The sequence below is a fragment of the Ixodes scapularis genome, unplaced genomic scaffold (genome assembly GCF_016920785.2).
Source record: "Ixodes scapularis isolate PalLabHiFi unplaced genomic scaffold, ASM1692078v2 PGA_scaffold5__190_contigs__length_132052651, whole genome shotgun sequence".
In the NCBI taxonomy this organism is placed as follows: domain Eukaryota; kingdom Metazoa; phylum Arthropoda; class Arachnida; order Ixodida; family Ixodidae; genus Ixodes; species Ixodes scapularis.
The window spans coordinates 13,034,746-13,051,456 of NW_024609880.1; the positions used below are offsets into that span (position 1 = coordinate 13,034,746).

The window sequence follows — 16,711 nt, forward strand, 5'->3', positions numbered from 1 at the left end:
GTTCTTTCATTTTCTTAAAAAATTATTTTCGTATTTTGTCATTGGTGCTGTGTGGAGGTCGTGGCGCGAGGCCACAACGCGCGCAGTGGCCAGGCGCGGGCGCGAACGATTGCAAACATTGTTGCATGCAATCTTCACCAAATACGCTCTACTGTATTTAGCAGCTCTTAGATGCTCTATTTGGTAAGGCCCCGATTGTCACAGCCGTCGGTACTAGCAGAGACGCGCAGAAATTTCAACTGGAGCTTCAGTTTAACATATTTTTGTACATCGAATTATCTACTATCTCACGATCCCCTTTGAATTCGATATATCCGGGTTCGACTGTTGCAATTATTGCTTTACGTGAAGTTAATTCATTTTTAAGTTTGGTCTGAGACTGAGAGGCTCTTTTAGCAACACAAAAAATCTGGCGTCGAATGTTGTACAGTCGATTCTCATTAGCTACAACTCTCTTAATTCAAACTTGCGGATAATTTAAGGTAACACGCACGTCCCATCCTATGCGTTTCTATGGGAGGAAACTCCTGGTGATTTAAACTGTGCTTTATTCAAACAAATTTTCTGTCCCGCTCGAGTTTGAATTAATGAGATTCGACTGTAATATAGCATGTAATATAGGTTGCAACATAGGTAATATGCTGTAATATGTAATATATTCCACATTTCACGTTAATAAAAGTAAGATGATTGAGTGATTGATTGAGTAAATCATGGGTATTCCGAAAATGTGTTTAGTTCGGGATGCTAAGAAAAACTTTTCGCCCACAACGCGCGAAGAAACGAAAGCGATAGCTGCGGCACTGTCGCACAATCCGGGTGGAGTGCAGGCGTCGCATACCCGAGGACAGAGGTACGACGTGGTTAATTCTCATAGCTGTCGTGATTGGCGTCCTGGATGCCACTGACGACCGCCACCAGTGCTCGGTGATCCGTGAAGTAAGTGGGTAAGCGCAGTGGAAGTTTCTAAAATCATCAAACAGTATGCATAGCAACTGGATACTGCCAAAGTGGGATTTTGTATGACGCGAGGAATGTTTGAAAACAAGTCTTTCAAGCAGACGACACAAAAGACTCTCCCTTCGCTGCATCGTTACTGGCAAGATGCCGGGGCTCCCCCCTTCTCTCTCTGCTCTGATCAGCCGGCGGAAAAAGCTGACTTCCCTGGCATCGCACCAAGAGTGGAGAAAAGGGTTTTTCCATAGTCGCGCACCGACATCCCATGAGCTCAGAACTTCTGCAAAGTGCCGCCTGTAAAGCTATCGCTTTAAAAAACTGCCGCAGCTCCCCTTTATGGAACCAATTTATGCGGTGCCTCTAAAGGGCCGAAGGTCTGTCTGATTCACGCAGTAGACTCTGAAACCGGCCATAAAATGGCGTGAGGCGAGGGTGCCCACCTGTTGGTAGAGGTCTGCTCCGACGTCGGAGGCCTTCATGAGGTTCTTGACTTGCCGCCGGCTCTCCACGAGCTTGCGGATCTCAGAGGGTAGGACGCCGGGTTCCGCAGAACTGCTGGGCAGCTCGGGGATCTGGTCCTCCGCCTGCGCACGAGCACTCTCCTCGCAACGATGCCACAGAGGCAGTGGTGCACCCAAACAGACCCTTTCCGAAATTCAGTCTCTTCACTTTGATAACTATCATCGTCTAAGTGTATATCGTCCGTACATGCTAATGGCGACCTTCTGATGGCTGGGAAGAAAGGATTTAGAATTTGTAGACGGGCAACGACACGGAGCCTGAACATTCCAGACGTTTAGTTTGCCGTGTTGCTGTTCCATGTCCCCGTGATGGGACTCGTAAGCTTCTATGCGTTACGCACTCAAGGGTGGCGCATAAATACCCGGAATGCTCGGCATCAGCACACCCCAAAAAGCTTGAGACAATAAAATGTGGCGAATTTTATTAAGGGGGGACATGGGCCTAAGTTTCAAAATTTTTTGAAAAAATTTATTTTTAAATTTTGAGGTTTTAGGGCTCGTTCACACTCTTGCGACCTCTTAAATTTGGGCTCCTTAAAACTTCTTAAACCAGAGAACACACTGGCGCCATCTATTGGGAAGCAGTGTAAACTCGGAGGTCCAGCATATTTTTTTATTTCTCGCGCATTATCCTTTCTTTCTTGGCTCAAAAAACTTTTGTCAATGTTATAAACGAGCTTCTCTATCGGTATTACGCACATTTCACCTCGGAAATCCCGCAGAACCTTCGCTCTTGTGAAATGCAGTTCCAGGGTCACCGCATAGATGGCGCCACAATGCCAGTATGTTCCATCATTCTAAAAACATTTAAGAAGTTTTAAGAGATCTCGTCTCTCTCAGTCGTACTCGGTCGCAAGAGTGTGAACGGGCCTTTAGGTTTTAGAAACTAATTTCACACCCTTACACTAAAGGCCCGTTCACACTCTTGCGACCGAGTTAGACCGAGAGAGACGAGACCGGTTTTTAAGCCTCTTGCGACTTCTTAGGACCAGCACCGCTGCAGCAGATCCGGTCGTAAGAAGTCTCTCTCGGTCGAAGTCGGTCGCAAGTGTGAACGGGCCTTAAATTTCATAACCATGTGCCAAATAGTTACATTGATATAAAATATTTTCAGCCCATTGTGAGGCAGTAATGAAGTAATGGAGTTCAATGTTTGAATGCATTTTTCTCAGTTCCACTTTTTGCAGCAAATTTCATAGGAAGGAATCTTTTGTTCGAAGGTAAAATTTTTCTGATACCGCAGTCAAGATGTTTCTAAACTGAAATTTACTGGGGAATCGGGCTATCTACTTTATTTTGTTTTAAGTTAAAGTCCTCATTGAGAAAAAGCTATTTTTTCAAAAATTGACATAGGTCAGATATGCATCTCATATTTTGAAGTAATCACTCTTCCTGAAATATTTACATTTGAGTTATAAAAACTAGATAGCCCGAAGTCCCACATCCCCCACTTTATATTCAAGCAGTCTAAATGATGCTTAATAGCTTCATTTGCATATCATAGATTTCTTAACGAAGAGCGACACATCTTCTTATGCACAATTGTAAAGTTGTCCTAGAGGGCTGAAAGTTTGCACAGTATGCCTACATCTGAAGTTAAATCTCCCCTGCGAATTTCATTCCAATCACTTGAGTAGTTCAGAAGTTCAACCTCTAGCCAGTGTCCCCCCTTAAGAGTTTTACTCGATCTGGTGCCTCATACAAAGCGGCAGTTTCTTGGTGCCATCGAAACAAACAGAAAAATAACTGTACAGGAAGAACCTCCTTGTGTAATGTGTAAAGGACTGTGATAGCAGATAAAAAAAGAAGTACACAGGGTCCGTCATGCTGTTCCATCGTCCCCTCCTCAGTGTCCTAGGCTTTTTAAGTGCTCCGTGACCGCTACAATACGGAGTGCTAGCCACGCCTCTGGAGGTATGAGACGTGGCAGGCCTCACTCGTACTTCTCGCCATGCCCAGGCAGGTCTTTACAGTGCCAAAGGTCAGTGTTTCGACAGGGGCTCTCACAGAGACGAATGGGTGTAATAAGAGAGAGCGCTGACTTTTTCATGCAGTGCCAAGATGCACTTCGTCGTCGACGGGGCAACCGAAATCAAAACCATGCCATTCCTCTCCATGGCAAATCGGGTCCCATAATGCAATGCATATAGTGTTGCATGCAGGAATTTTCGGAAGAAGTCTATCGCTCCTTATTTAATATCTGCATTACGACGCAAATATTGTGCTAAATTGATATTTTTGTTTTTGTGAAGCTTTATGTTATGACATGCTAATCCTACGCCGGCACTTAACAAATAATACCAAATAAAAATATGTAGCTAGACTCATCATAAGTTAAGATTGACTTCAAAACACGCTCCCGTTTCGAGACGTCAGCCACAAAATGGAAGCATGTGTTGTAGGGGTGTGCAAATACTCGAATATATGAATTCGAATCGAAGAGAAAGTTCCCGAATAATTCGATTCGCGAATCGAATTCCTAGAATTCGGTCACTCGAATATTTAATATATTTGACCAAAGACGCGCGGTCGGTGCGGAGCTGCCAAAAAAGCAGTTTTTTCTCCCGATGTGAGCACCAAGATGTTAGACAGACCATGCGCAAAACAGCTCTTGGTCCTACCATTCCACAACACACAGGTTAGAAAAAAGAAAAGTAACGAACGCCACAAACTTTATAGCATGCAGATTTACTCACGATTGTGACACAATCTACCCTTGAATCACAACCGAAACATCCCGTTTGCGCTGCTTCCAGAGAGCAATTGTTGGGAGGCTGGAATCCCGCGCCATGCCTAATTCTTTTCACGAGTAAAGCCCCCGTCTAAAATTGAAGCACCGATGTAAAACACACTTGCCGCACTCACAGAAATTGGCGACTGCACGATCACAGAATGAAAACAATGTTAACCCCGCCGATGAAACCAGCCGATTATTGTCGTCGTTCTTTTGGAACCGCAAGCCGCAAATTCTGATTCGGAACGAAACGGAATGGAAAAATAGTGTGCCTAGATTTGAGAGGGTTTCCAACCGTTCGATAGCTGCGTTTGAATTACGAACTGCAAGAAGCTGACGAAAAGACGAAAGCGTCAACCGGGATCGGGCAGGCAGGGCAGGGAGGGCAGGCGTTGTCGCCCTTCTGTTTGTTCGCATTTTTCCAGGCAACAACACAACACATGCGCACTTATGACCAATCTGCGCTGGAAACCACGGAGGCGGCCTCCGTGGTTTCAGTTTCGCTTGCTTCCTCTTTTAAATCAAGGCTCTCTAAAACAGTATAGATGGATGGAAAAATAGATGCATAGCGGCAGTTGGACGGTGTCTTGCACCACCTAACCACGTTTTCTTTCTTACTTCAGATTATATTGTTTAAGCCTGTTTACTCCGATTTAACACCTATCTGTTTATTTATGTGAAATAAAATCCCGGGTGCCCTTTTTGAAAACCAAATATCGTAAAATGCCCTTTTTCTGAGATATACAAATATTTATAAAAAAAAGTTGCAGTGCTAGGTTGTGCTTTTCACAAGAAAAAAAGGTATGTGTGGCTGTAACTTTGGTTTTTTTGCGACGTTTAGGGTAGATAGATTGTGTTTGCGCCATAAAATTGGATCTTTAGTGCCCAACGTCCAACAGCAACTGCTTTTTTTTTTTTCACCAGAAATTTTTTATGTTTTAGCTTTTGTTCCATACAAGATGCACATTCTGCACCAGGCGCATACTCTGCACATATAATAATCTCATTCGCAGCACACTTTGAAAAATTCCTACAAATAAAATCACTTTTCGATATTCGATTCGATATTTGAATTTTTTTTCTTGATTCGATTCGGTATTCGATTCGAAAACTACTATTCGTTATTCGCACACCCCTAGTGTCTTGGAATCACTCAAACGAGTCTTGCAATGGAAATATTGTGCTAGAAATTCACTTTTAGTGGAAGGGGCACTTAGTGGCAGATGTCCCTGATGCAAGAAGTAAAAAAATTGTTTTATTTGGGAGGTCAATGTCCGTTTAAAGAGACAGCCAGGTGATTTCCCCAGTTTGGTTCCATTGCTCGACCATGCTGCCAGACGGACGGGACAAACTTGCAGTCAGAGTGAGCTTCAAAGTGAAAGAATAAAAACACAGCATCGAAGACAAAGTAGCATCATCTTCTGAAAACATATCAAACTTCACTTGTTGCAAAAAAAAAAGAAAAGTTTGACCTAATGTGTGTGAGTCACGATTAAAACCTAGAGTGAGTGCCACGAGTGTTTACAGAGTAGCACGAGGTAGTTTTTGTCAAACCACAATGATTCTGCCCAGAATATAGACGAATTCCTCACCGCCGCGTCGCCGCCACCCTTGGACATGTCGACGGTCGTGAAGCAGATGTTGTACTCTTGGATGATGGAGGGGTATAAGCTGTTGAAGTCCATGAGCAGGATGAAGGAGTCGTAGAATCCTGAAGAGCACAACGGGCTTTTAAGGTGGGAAAGCCAGAGACATTGTTGACCTTTCTGGCCAATTGAGAAAAGCTCGATGCATGAAATCGACACACCTGCCGACTTCCTTGCCCTCTTGTTATCAATGAGAAGCAGAGTAGGTAAGTGGGTGTTTATCACAAGCACACAGTTCACCCATCATTAGCGCTTACTGAATGGTGTAGTTGAAGGACGGTGCTTTTGAAAATGTGTTTTCCATTTTTTGCACGTTAAAATAAAGGTGAAAGGAAACACCTGCCTAAAGATGGCAGTGCAAGAATGTTTTGTGTTTTCACGTGAGCGAGGCAATATATGCCAGATATCTGGAGTCGAAAGATCCATTAAAACAAATTTTAACTCTTTTAATGACTCAGATGTGATTACCCACGTCACAGCCTAAAAATATGCGAGTCATTTGCACATGTGTCCCACTTCTTTATCAAATAGGTGATAAAAGTTACAGCCCTTCCCATCTTTTCTTTCCTGCAAATAACTTGTGGGTAAATTGTCTTCGAGCCAGAGAGAAAGGGGTCGCATAGGGTTTTAGCACACTTCTAAAAGTGTGACGAGCATAGCAGCAATTCAAATTCTGCAATAGCTCATTGTATACTGCGCAAGAATTTTAGTGTAATATGAGCATGAAATTGAGGCTTTTTCGCATCTTACTTTATAAGGATACTGATGGACACCAAACTGCCCATTGAATTAGTGCCCCATGCAAGCATTTTATATCACGTTTTACTTGTCACATCAAGAAAAAAAATCTTTTGAGCATTATTCATGCGGTGCGCGAAGTACCTGGTTTTTGCAATATTCGGTTGTGGAAGGAAGTAACAATGCCTTTGGCGCTTGAAATGTGACGTCTCAAAAGATATCTAGACGGTGATTCAAAAAGCGCAAATGACTAAGAAGAGAAGAAGGGGACAGGACACAGCGCTTACTTACAACCGTCAATTTAATCGAGCATGTGGAGAAAGACAAGGTGGAAGTGAAACAGGAGAAGAGAAAGAAAAAAATAAACTCACAGCTGCCAGTAAGACAACATATTTAGTTTTTAGAAATCAAAATTGAAATTAGCGGTTCCGAGACAACTATGGAAGGGTTCTCAAACTGGGTTCCTAGGAACACAGGGGTTCCACGAGCTGGTCTCAAGGGTTCCTCGAACACCAATATTGCAACCCCCCTCCCCTCCCCCCCCCCACGCCGCAGGCTGCGCGGCAGGACCGTGCAAAGCGCCTTCATCTCACTTTGTACTGACATCGCGATTGATATGGTGGGGATATATGGGAAGCAACACAAGCAAAATTGCCTACAATTGTGCATCTGTTGCATCTCGGTCGGCAAATATAGAGGGGGGGGGGGAGTGTTCCGCAGCAGTTTTTGAAGCTTCCTGGGGTTCCATGAGACCAAAAAGTTTGAGAACCCCTCTACTAGAGAACTGTCATCCTCACCTGTTGTGAAAAATGCATAAGCATCCATCAGTGACCCTAACACAAAAATAACTTCAGTTGCTTCAGTGTTTACCTTGAAGACTTTTTGTGTCCATTTCTTTTTCTTTTTATTCTTGCTTTCCTTTTGTTTTATAGACAATTTTTATGTGACAGGTACTCTGTATTTAGATGAAGTTAAAGTAATTTTTACTTCATTTCTAAAAACTAAATATGTTGTTTTTGTGGCAGCTGTGAGTGTATTTTTCTTTCTCCTCTTCTTTTTCACTTCCACCTTGTCTTTCTCTGCATGCTCTATTAAATTGACAGTCGTAAGTAAGCGCTCTGTCCTCTCCCCTCCTTCTCTTCTTAGTCATTTGTGCTTTTTAAATCACCGTCTAGATGTTCAACCAACTAGTCCCCCAATTGATCTTGATGCAATTCCTTGATAAGGTAACATGGTGCACCTACATATACCTATCTAACATGAAGAGAGAGATTATTAGCATTCTGCGAGGAGCCGACTTTTTTTACTTTGGTTCTTGAGGTGAACATGGGTTACATGTACGTAGTTGTTTTGACAACAGATTTTTTTAATTCTAAAAAAAAACGAAAAAAATTGTGTACCATAATGTTTTGAGCGACAGCCCACCTAAAATCGAAAGCAAATTGGATGCCAATAAGGAGTGGGCCAACTTTCGGTGTGCGATCGAAGAAAGTTTAAAAAATGCTAGTTTTAGATTCTGTGACCTACGAAACTTTCCGGTTGCAGGGAGGGGCGATGAATCAAAGATGACTGTCCTTCCCAGTCAGCAATGTTTGCTTATCTCCTGCCGTGACTACGCACCATTTCTGCCAAGGTCACCATTAGCCAGGGCCATGCAATTACTAGACGGAAACTATCCTTCGGAGTTCCAGGAAAAAAAAATAGGGGTGGGTTAGTATCTTTTTCGGGGTGGGGCATCTGTCAACATATTACTGTAGTCCTGTGTTGATCCACGGTAGTCAGAGCGATAGCTGCGACAAGTCCCTCCAACTATATCTACTACAATAACTAGAACATTAACAATGGACGTCGTTTCCTGCGGCGGGAAGAGGCAACAACCGTTGTAAAGAACTGACGGTTGCTTGTTTGCATGAACGACGTTGTGCAGTGTACAACTCAGAGAAAAGGCCATCAAGGAAGCACAGAAAAAGCCTTAGAAAAAGTGTAACAGACCTTTTTTGGGCTCCAGGACCAGACCACCGCTGTAGGTTGGACCTTTCTTGGACTTGTTTTTGGAAGCCGGGAGTTCCGTCTCGTCGTCGTCGGGCGCCTACAATAGCGCAAACAAATAATATAACAACACACTGGCACAAGCACAGGTAAGCAGCTGTATGCCGAAGACAGCATGTCCAATAATTGAAAAATGACAAAAAACAGGAATTAACCTGAATTTCCTCTGCACACTTCAATCTGGTTAGAGTTTGCTAGCTCCAATGCAATTTGTATTTTGGGGGAGAGTGATGCGTTACAAAAATACCTATAGTGAGCAAGTCGATCAAACACGACTCTTCGTGCGTGAGAGACATGCACAGAGAGACGTGCAATCTGTAGCTGCATCTAAAATGTTTGACTGTTGTATCTGGCTACCATATAAATATATATTTAAGTCGACATATATGCCTAATTCAAACTCACCATCGGTTAAAAAACGTTAAATAACATGGAGTGCCATAGCTATATTCATATTCCTAGAAAATATGCTGGAAAACCGAGCAAGCAAAGTGATTGCGGTCAGTTAAAAAAGAAACCTACGACCACTGAAGTGAAAGAGCTCAATGGTTTCAGAAAACCACATAAAACAAGAGTAAAAAATAAAATGACTAAAGTCCACTTGACGCGGTCGTAAGTGTGGAGTAGGCCATCGAGACATTAGCTTCCATTCGATTTACCTCCACCTCATGCACCGGTGCAAATGAAGTGTAGGGCGGTGTACTTCCGGTCGTATCTCAATACACATGCCGGAAGTACACTGCCCTACACTTTTCTGCACCGGCACAGGAAGAGCAGCTAAACCGAACGAAGCTATGCAAAGAGCAAGTCGTCTGCTTGTTGCGCAGGAGTTGCGGTGATGTCAGAATGATGCCGAGCTCTTATTGGCCGGTTGAAAAAATATTGGGTAGACCTCAAAGCATCTCGCATTGAGATCGACCCACTATTTTTCTGTTGGCCAATAAGAGCTCGGCGTCGTTCTGACATCACTGCAACTCTTGCCCAAGAAGCAGACGACTTGATCTCTGCATTATCCTCTTCAGTGAATAGCAAACATCTCGGCCGCGAGTTCTTCACTTGTTGTCATGCGGCTGGTAGTGCCTAGTCGACAAAGACAACATACCCCTCTAACTATTTCACCTCCCCTTTTCAGAACGCTAACATCTCATTTGTAAAAATTGGACGTATTTCCGAAAGCCGTAGAAAAGGCAAGGCAGCCGTTGCTACCACAGCAGACGACGTCAGAGCTTGGTGCCCCGTTGCCGTCGTACCCCCTACGCAAGGAGCAGATTAACCTGCTCACTGTATACCCCAAAACTCAATGTAGTAGTGACGTAACATGACTGCAAACAAATAAGATATCATACTTTTTCTGAACTGGCTTCAATGCTAAAAGAAGCTGTGCAAGACAAAAGAAAGCGTTACAAAGTGGCATACAATTAACGACTGAAGACGTATAGTATGTGTTACTACAGTGTGCAGAACGTGTCTTGGACCGGTGCTTAGCGTCCTGTACCGCCCATGCACCAAAAGTGTTTTTTAAGTGGCAACAGATTACGTCGCAGGAGCCCGCATTCGGGACGCCACGGTAGCGTCGATGGAAGAGTGAAGTAGGGAAGCCTCTTGGAGACGCACCTTGACAGCCTGCTTCTTAAAGCTCTTGTCCGGGCAGATGTAGTTGCGATCGCTGAAGGCATGCAGGAGCAGGTACTCGTTCCGCTGGGACCGGCCTCCGAGGAGGGTCCTGGACTGACGGGTCACACGAAAGAGAGGGTTCAGCAAATCGCTTGCCCGACAGCATCTGACAGAGGGGCAGGCTGAGAATTCAGTAGAAGCTCCCCCTCCAGTGTGCACTTGCTAAATTCCACGGGGCTCCGGCTGAGTGTGCTACCAATAGTTTTCGAGGGAAGAAAGCTCACGCCGGACACTGAGCATCTGCCAAATCCTTAACCTGTCGGCACTTAGTTTTGATTGCCACTAAAAGCACGACTGGAATGCTTGCTTCCGACCCCCAATAAGCCACGGCATTCTCAAGCAACCTTACTCAGAGAAAGCAAGTAGTTATGTGCCTATATTTGCCGAAAACAATATTCGTGGGTGGAAAAGGTAGTCCTAACCTTCTTTGATAGTAGCACCATATTACCATATACCGTATTTTTTCGAATATAAGGCGAGGTTTTCCTCCAAAATCCGTAGTCTCAAAGTCATACCCCGCCTTATATTCGAAGCTCAGTATAGCAACATGACGATTTTTTTTTTTTTCTTTTTCTTGGGTCCTTCAACTGCCCCCTCGCCTTATGATCGTGACCGCCTTATATTTGAATAAATACGGTATATAGCGCACTGTTGTTCCTGCATTAACAAATCAATCACATCAAGTACATTGCGAGTGCTCAGGACTTCAGGAAGGTCTTCGGGGTCAGCTTCGAAGTCTCCATCCTCCTTTTGGGAGTTTCCTAGCACATCGTGCAGAATTAAATCTTCGGCCACCCTTCTGTTGCGGTGACCACCACTTCCCCTCTGCTGCAACACAAGGGTCCCCGTGGAGGAGACGACGATTTCGAGATCACAGGAAACCAGCTAAGGCAATGCTTTTAGATCTATCAGTTGACAGGCCCTATGGAAGAGCGCCATTCGAAGACAATTCTCTGCTGCTCGTGCCTGCTCGTACATGCGAGCAGGTACAGGCGGATAGCGATCCTAGCATCACCAGCGGCCCCAGCCCTACGGGCAACGGAGAAGGACCGCTTTTGAACGACATTTTTATGAGCAAACTATTGCTCGAACTTTACCGTATTTACTCGCATAATGAGTGCACCCCCCACAACGAGTACCAATATTTGGACTTTTTTTTTTCTCTTACGTAATCAACGCACCTCCAATTTTCGGCTCCGCAAGTCTCGAATTGCGTCCAATTTAGCTATCCATCAAGGCAATTTTCTTTTGCCACCAAGCGGTCAGGCCAAGTCAAGTCAAGCCAAGTCACTCAAGTAATGGCTGCAAAACTCGTAGTTTTGCAGCCATTACTAGAGTCACTTCCGCTGCAAAACTCTCAGTTTTGCAGCGGAAGTGATTAACCATGAAACGGAGCGGCGCACACACTTGACGAAGCTTAGGTTGAGGGATTGCCCAGCCCCGGACATTCTTTGCCTATTGGATGCATTGATGTCCACAAACATGCCGTCTGTGGTGTGCTTTCAGACAGTGAAATCGTGAAAGCGGTTAGGCCTAATTTCACATGCTTCAGGTAAATGTGTTAATTTAATCTGTAACAGAACAGTGCAGCGAGGTGCATGCTGTGTCGTAGGTTGAGAGTGTTTGGTAGCTCCTGGTAACAGCCGTCTCCGTGAACGAAACTTGATCTGTGTGAGCAGGCCTCAGCGGTCAGCGGTTGGACTTCGTACGAGTTCTTATACGCGTAGTCGTGGTATATACCTGAGTGCGCCGCCGGATACTGGCAATATATATAGCCTAAGAACGGTCACATGGCTTTCCGTGCTGAGTGTGAGATTCGTAGGGCGCTTTTCCTTCAGCAAAAAGCATGCCGAAAGTGCCCTAAAAAGTTGGCAATTTATAAAGCATGGCTACTGTGGCCTGCCCCCGACCAGCCGTGGGTAGACCACCGTCAGTGGAGACGTGCCACAGTACCTTGCCCTGTCATATTGCCACCTAATATGACATTTGCAGAAAGTGTGTAAATGCAAAAATTTTACCTTGCGTAATGAACACCCCTTCTAAATATATGTATGTGTCAATTTTTCGAGGAAAAAAGTGTGTTCATTATGCAAGTAAATACGGTATGTCCACCATACATACCGCAATAGAATAACTTTCCGCCCCAGGCAATGTGAATCCGTCTCGCTGGTTCAGTCGTTCCTGCCCATATGTGCTGGGCTGATAGCGTAGCGAGTGCCACCAAGCGGACACACCATGAAAAGGCGCTAGGTGTTCTAGGAAGCTTGATTGCCAACTCTGATCTAGTGACGTTGAACTACAGGGCATTAAAATTTAACAGAAACATCCTTTGATCTTTGCCGTTGGAGATAGCTTGCAGTATTTTGGCTCTCTCATTGCAGGAAATAACTTTTGGTTACCGCCATTCATGATTGTGGCAGCCGCAAATGCCTCAAAGCACGTGCTGAAACTCATCTCGTCGATTATCGCTACTTGATCTAGATGGCATTGTTCACGACTGCTATACCTAGCGATGGCTGCGCTAGTGGCATAAGCGATGTGTCAACTTCTTGCGCAGCTTTCGAGGCACGAATGTGGTGAACGAGCGGAGAATTCTCAGAGCATGAGACACGCTTGAGCCGGCACTGGGAGGCCCGTCCCCATAAAGTAACCCATCAGCACTTGAGGCCGCTGCAGAAAGTTCTCTAAAATTACTTTATTCCATCACGAAACACTTCTTTGTAGTGAAATAGCAAAAAAATTTACTTCATTACATTGGGGCAAAAATATCTGGGCTTTTACGGAGAACAAGTATAAAAAAAGTAATACTTCGTTAAATCAAGGATTTTGTTACGCTAAAGTTTGTTACGTCGAGGTTTAACTGCAGGTCGACATCCTTTAGTTAGAAACATAGGGTGACCTCTCATTTTAAATCACGGTTTCAAACTAATGGTTGACTAGTATTCGTATATATATAATAGTTTTTGCTAGCCGCAAAACTTCACACAAAACAAACTGCAGAGCGAGAGTTACTTCCCGTCTCCTCTCTATGAAAGTTTTGCCTCGTCAGTGTTCCGGGACACCAAACCGGTAACCTTATGTGGATGCTAGACTGACCGAATCACGGCTCCATACAGGCCTCATTTGCCTCTCCATCTCGACTTCGAATCAGATGTGTTCATACGCCAGGGCACCCCTTTACCCTTGGTGCCGGCAGAGTTGGTGGCCCTTTGGGACAGTTTGACACGCCCTTCGCCCTGTTCATATCCTTTCTCACACCAATTCGGTACAGGCCGTCCACGCCTTACAAAGCATTGACAGACCCTTCAGCACGGTGACAGACTTTCGTCAGTTTGTGGCCGAGTTGGAATCTGCCGGGTTTGTCGTTCTAGCGTTCCCACTCGCGCTGTGGCAGACGCTGCCCGTCATCTTCGAACGGTAATCTACCCACTTCCTCTTTTTAAGTTGCGGCCATGGACAGTCCGGTCATTCACGAGGAGAGACTGCGGCGCACCACATGAGCTCTTATTCTTCCATGCGGTTCCAACTTCCCTAACAATCTTAAACCCTTGAACAGGTTTCGCTCCAAAGAGTTTCTGCGGATGCAACGATCGCACCGGTTGTCCACCTGCTGTTCCACCCATCTTGGAAGTGGATCTCAAGCTCTGGATGTGCCCAGGCCTTCGAGCGACTGTCGGCACCGTCTTAGACAGGTGGGCCTTCATCTTAACCACCCACCAGACTCGTTGGAGACGTAACGCACACAACCACACCCTTTTAGACTTCTTCCGCTAAACGAGAATGCACTTTTACCTTGGAATCATGCACCTAGCAAATTGACAGTGAAAGTGGGGTCGGCACCCCCCTGGTATTTTACAGTAATTTAAAAAAAAAAGTGCCTGAAAGCCTATTGGTAATTTTTACGGTTAAATGTTTTTGAAGTTTATTTTTCTCCGAGTTTGGGGATGTTTTTCCGATGATTATTTTTTTCCCAAGGATTTGGTGCTTTCAATGTCCATTTTGATGTCGGAAAAAAACATGGGCTTTTATTGAGGCTTACGTCGAAGAAAACGGGACGTGGAGGTGAAATTTTCCAAGCTCCGGGCAACATCCATGTGACCCCAATACTTAGGAAATGTCACAGTCCCGATAAGAGAAGGAAAAGAGATAAGGGGGCGTGGTTCCTGAAGCAAGAAGTGGCCTCGCAGGCAATTCAAAGCTGGATGGGTTCCAGGTGAACACCAAATAAAGTTGCAGATGAGGATTTCTTTCTAGGAAGCATGCTTTCCTTCCTTATTTGTAGGCAGCTCCAAATCGAGTTTCATCGGTTTTTCCCAATTTTTATCAAAAAGGCTAGGGGCTAACTTTGAGGGCGGTCATCAGCAGGGTTCGTACAGGCTTCATAGAAAAAAGTCAAGGATTTTCAAGGACTTTTAAGGGCCTGTAAAAATACTTTCAAGGACCCCTTAAAATACTCTACCTAGTAAATTTAAAATATAAGAACTTTCTGAAATGCACTGCGAAAATTCTTTATTGCACGATACTCAGGAAAAAACGCATTTGCCAAAGAGGTGCTAGTAAACTCTTCAGTAGAGCTACTGCAGCTTTTCCTTGATTTCCTGGTAGTTATTTAGAAGTTCTTGCATCTTTGTTTTCACAGTTTTTCTTAGGCTGTTCGACTTGACAATGTCAAGTCAAGCAGCCTAAGGAAAACAGCGAGAATGTAGGTGATGTCATTTGTTGCCTCTGCTTTCTTTGTATATTTGTAGTCATCGTGACTGAGCCACAATCACTGAAAGTTGCACTCACGGACATCGCGCTCAATTCAAACAATGTTCACCATCTGTAGCATAAAACAGATGCGGAACAAACAAACCAGGAGTAGCTAGCAAGCAGTACGTGAGAAAACAAGGCGAACGAGGGGCAAGATCCCAAAATCGCGGACGGCGAGACCACATCTGGAAGCACAGGGACTGCTCCCATTGGGACCAGGCGCTTAACGGGCATCCATTAAATGCATTTAAACGTGCCACATAAAAAACTTCCTGGTTCAAATTATGAAATTTATGTTAACATTCACGTAAAAGATATAATTATATTAAGTTAATGTAAAAAAAAAAATGCATTACTTAAAAAAGAAAAAAACACACAAAACTGGCTATTATTTGGAAATTCAAGAGTTTTCAAGTACCGCTACAAATTTCAGGGCTTGCAAGGTCTGGAAAACGCTGTTTTCAAATTCAAGGGTTTTCAAAGACCCGCTGCAATCCCTGATTAGTCTATACCGAAAACGCGAAACACTAGTTACGTTTTCTCAGATCATACGTTTTTTTATCGTGCTCCTCCGCAAAAACTATCCTGCAAGCACGCGGTGAGCTTACCAAGACGTTGCCGGCAATGTTGGTGATCTGCAGAGCCAGCGGCAGCACGTTGAGTTCGCTCATAAGGCGCAGGCAGAATTCGGCGTCCATCATCGTCAGGTCAACCAGCTTCAGCAGCTGCGCTGAAGAGCTGCAAAAATGCGCAAGGCCCTCAATGTGAGCAGAAACACGGCGCACAATGCAAGGAAGGTATACCCAATAAATTTACCCTAGGCAGGGGTTTTCTTGGCGACAACACGCAGAAAGGTCTCTCTGTTTGTGCCATCCCAAAGATTTAGATCATGGCTGCTCACACTGGGTTCCTAGGAACACGGGGGTTCTTTAGAGTACACGCGTGGGTTTTCTGAGCCCCCAGATTTCCTCGAGCCCTCCCTAACCCCGAGCGAAGTGTCTTCCCACTGCTGTCGAGACCGGTTATAACGAAGTCGGTTACAACGAAATAGCGGCTACAGCGAAGCGCTCACAATTTCCCATTCCCTTTTGCACTTCGTTATATCCGAAATCGGTTATAGCGAAATAGTGGATATAGCGAAGTGATTTCCGATTCCCATCGACTTCGTTATAACCAGTCCCAAAAGTAACTCATCCAGCATCGTCATTTACAGGCTTTCGCACCACTTTACCACAACAACGCCGATATCGGAACAAGTTCGTCAGCGACGGGCGTTTCCCCAGTTCGGAATGCCCAAGAACCCGGGCTTTAGGGACTCTCAGTCACGAGTGAATGCGCCACGTTTATCCGGCAGCAGCTATCTTGAATCCCCATTTCGATGCGAAACCTCTTTCCTTTCGGTCAGTAGGGGGTTGTTCGCTGAAACCGCAAGCAACGAAAATGTGCAGCGCTAATATCGCTTATGTCTTTGCAACCATACTATCCGCGTGCCTTAGTTTGGTATGTTGCTGCATAGAGGAAAGAAGCCATCACAGTCGCCAACCGATTTTTTAGATTTTGCAGGGACCGAAAAAACATCCGAATAATAGAGCCATCCCGAAAATCGGCAAATTAAAAAACTTGCCTTTATAACATCTAAG

General features: G+C 44.7%; 1 protein-coding gene across 1 annotated transcript in view; it reads right to left on the reverse strand.

Annotated features, from left to right (window-relative positions):
• The window catches only part of LOC8040571 (DNA polymerase alpha catalytic subunit), a 165,697-nt gene that overhangs the window by 85,199 nt on the left and 63,787 nt on the right, over positions 1–16,711 (reverse strand). Inside the window, exons 20-24 of the mRNA XM_029966821.4 lie at positions 15,680–15,809; positions 10,260–10,373; positions 8,589–8,685; positions 5,805–5,923; positions 1,398–1,541 (exon numbers count right to left, since the gene is read on the reverse strand). Coding sequence (XP_029822681.2) covers positions 1,398–1,541; positions 5,805–5,923; positions 8,589–8,685; positions 10,260–10,373; positions 15,680–15,809 — 604 coding nt within the window. The remainder of the gene's footprint in view (positions 1–1,397; positions 1,542–5,804; positions 5,924–8,588; positions 8,686–10,259; positions 10,374–15,679; positions 15,810–16,711) is intronic.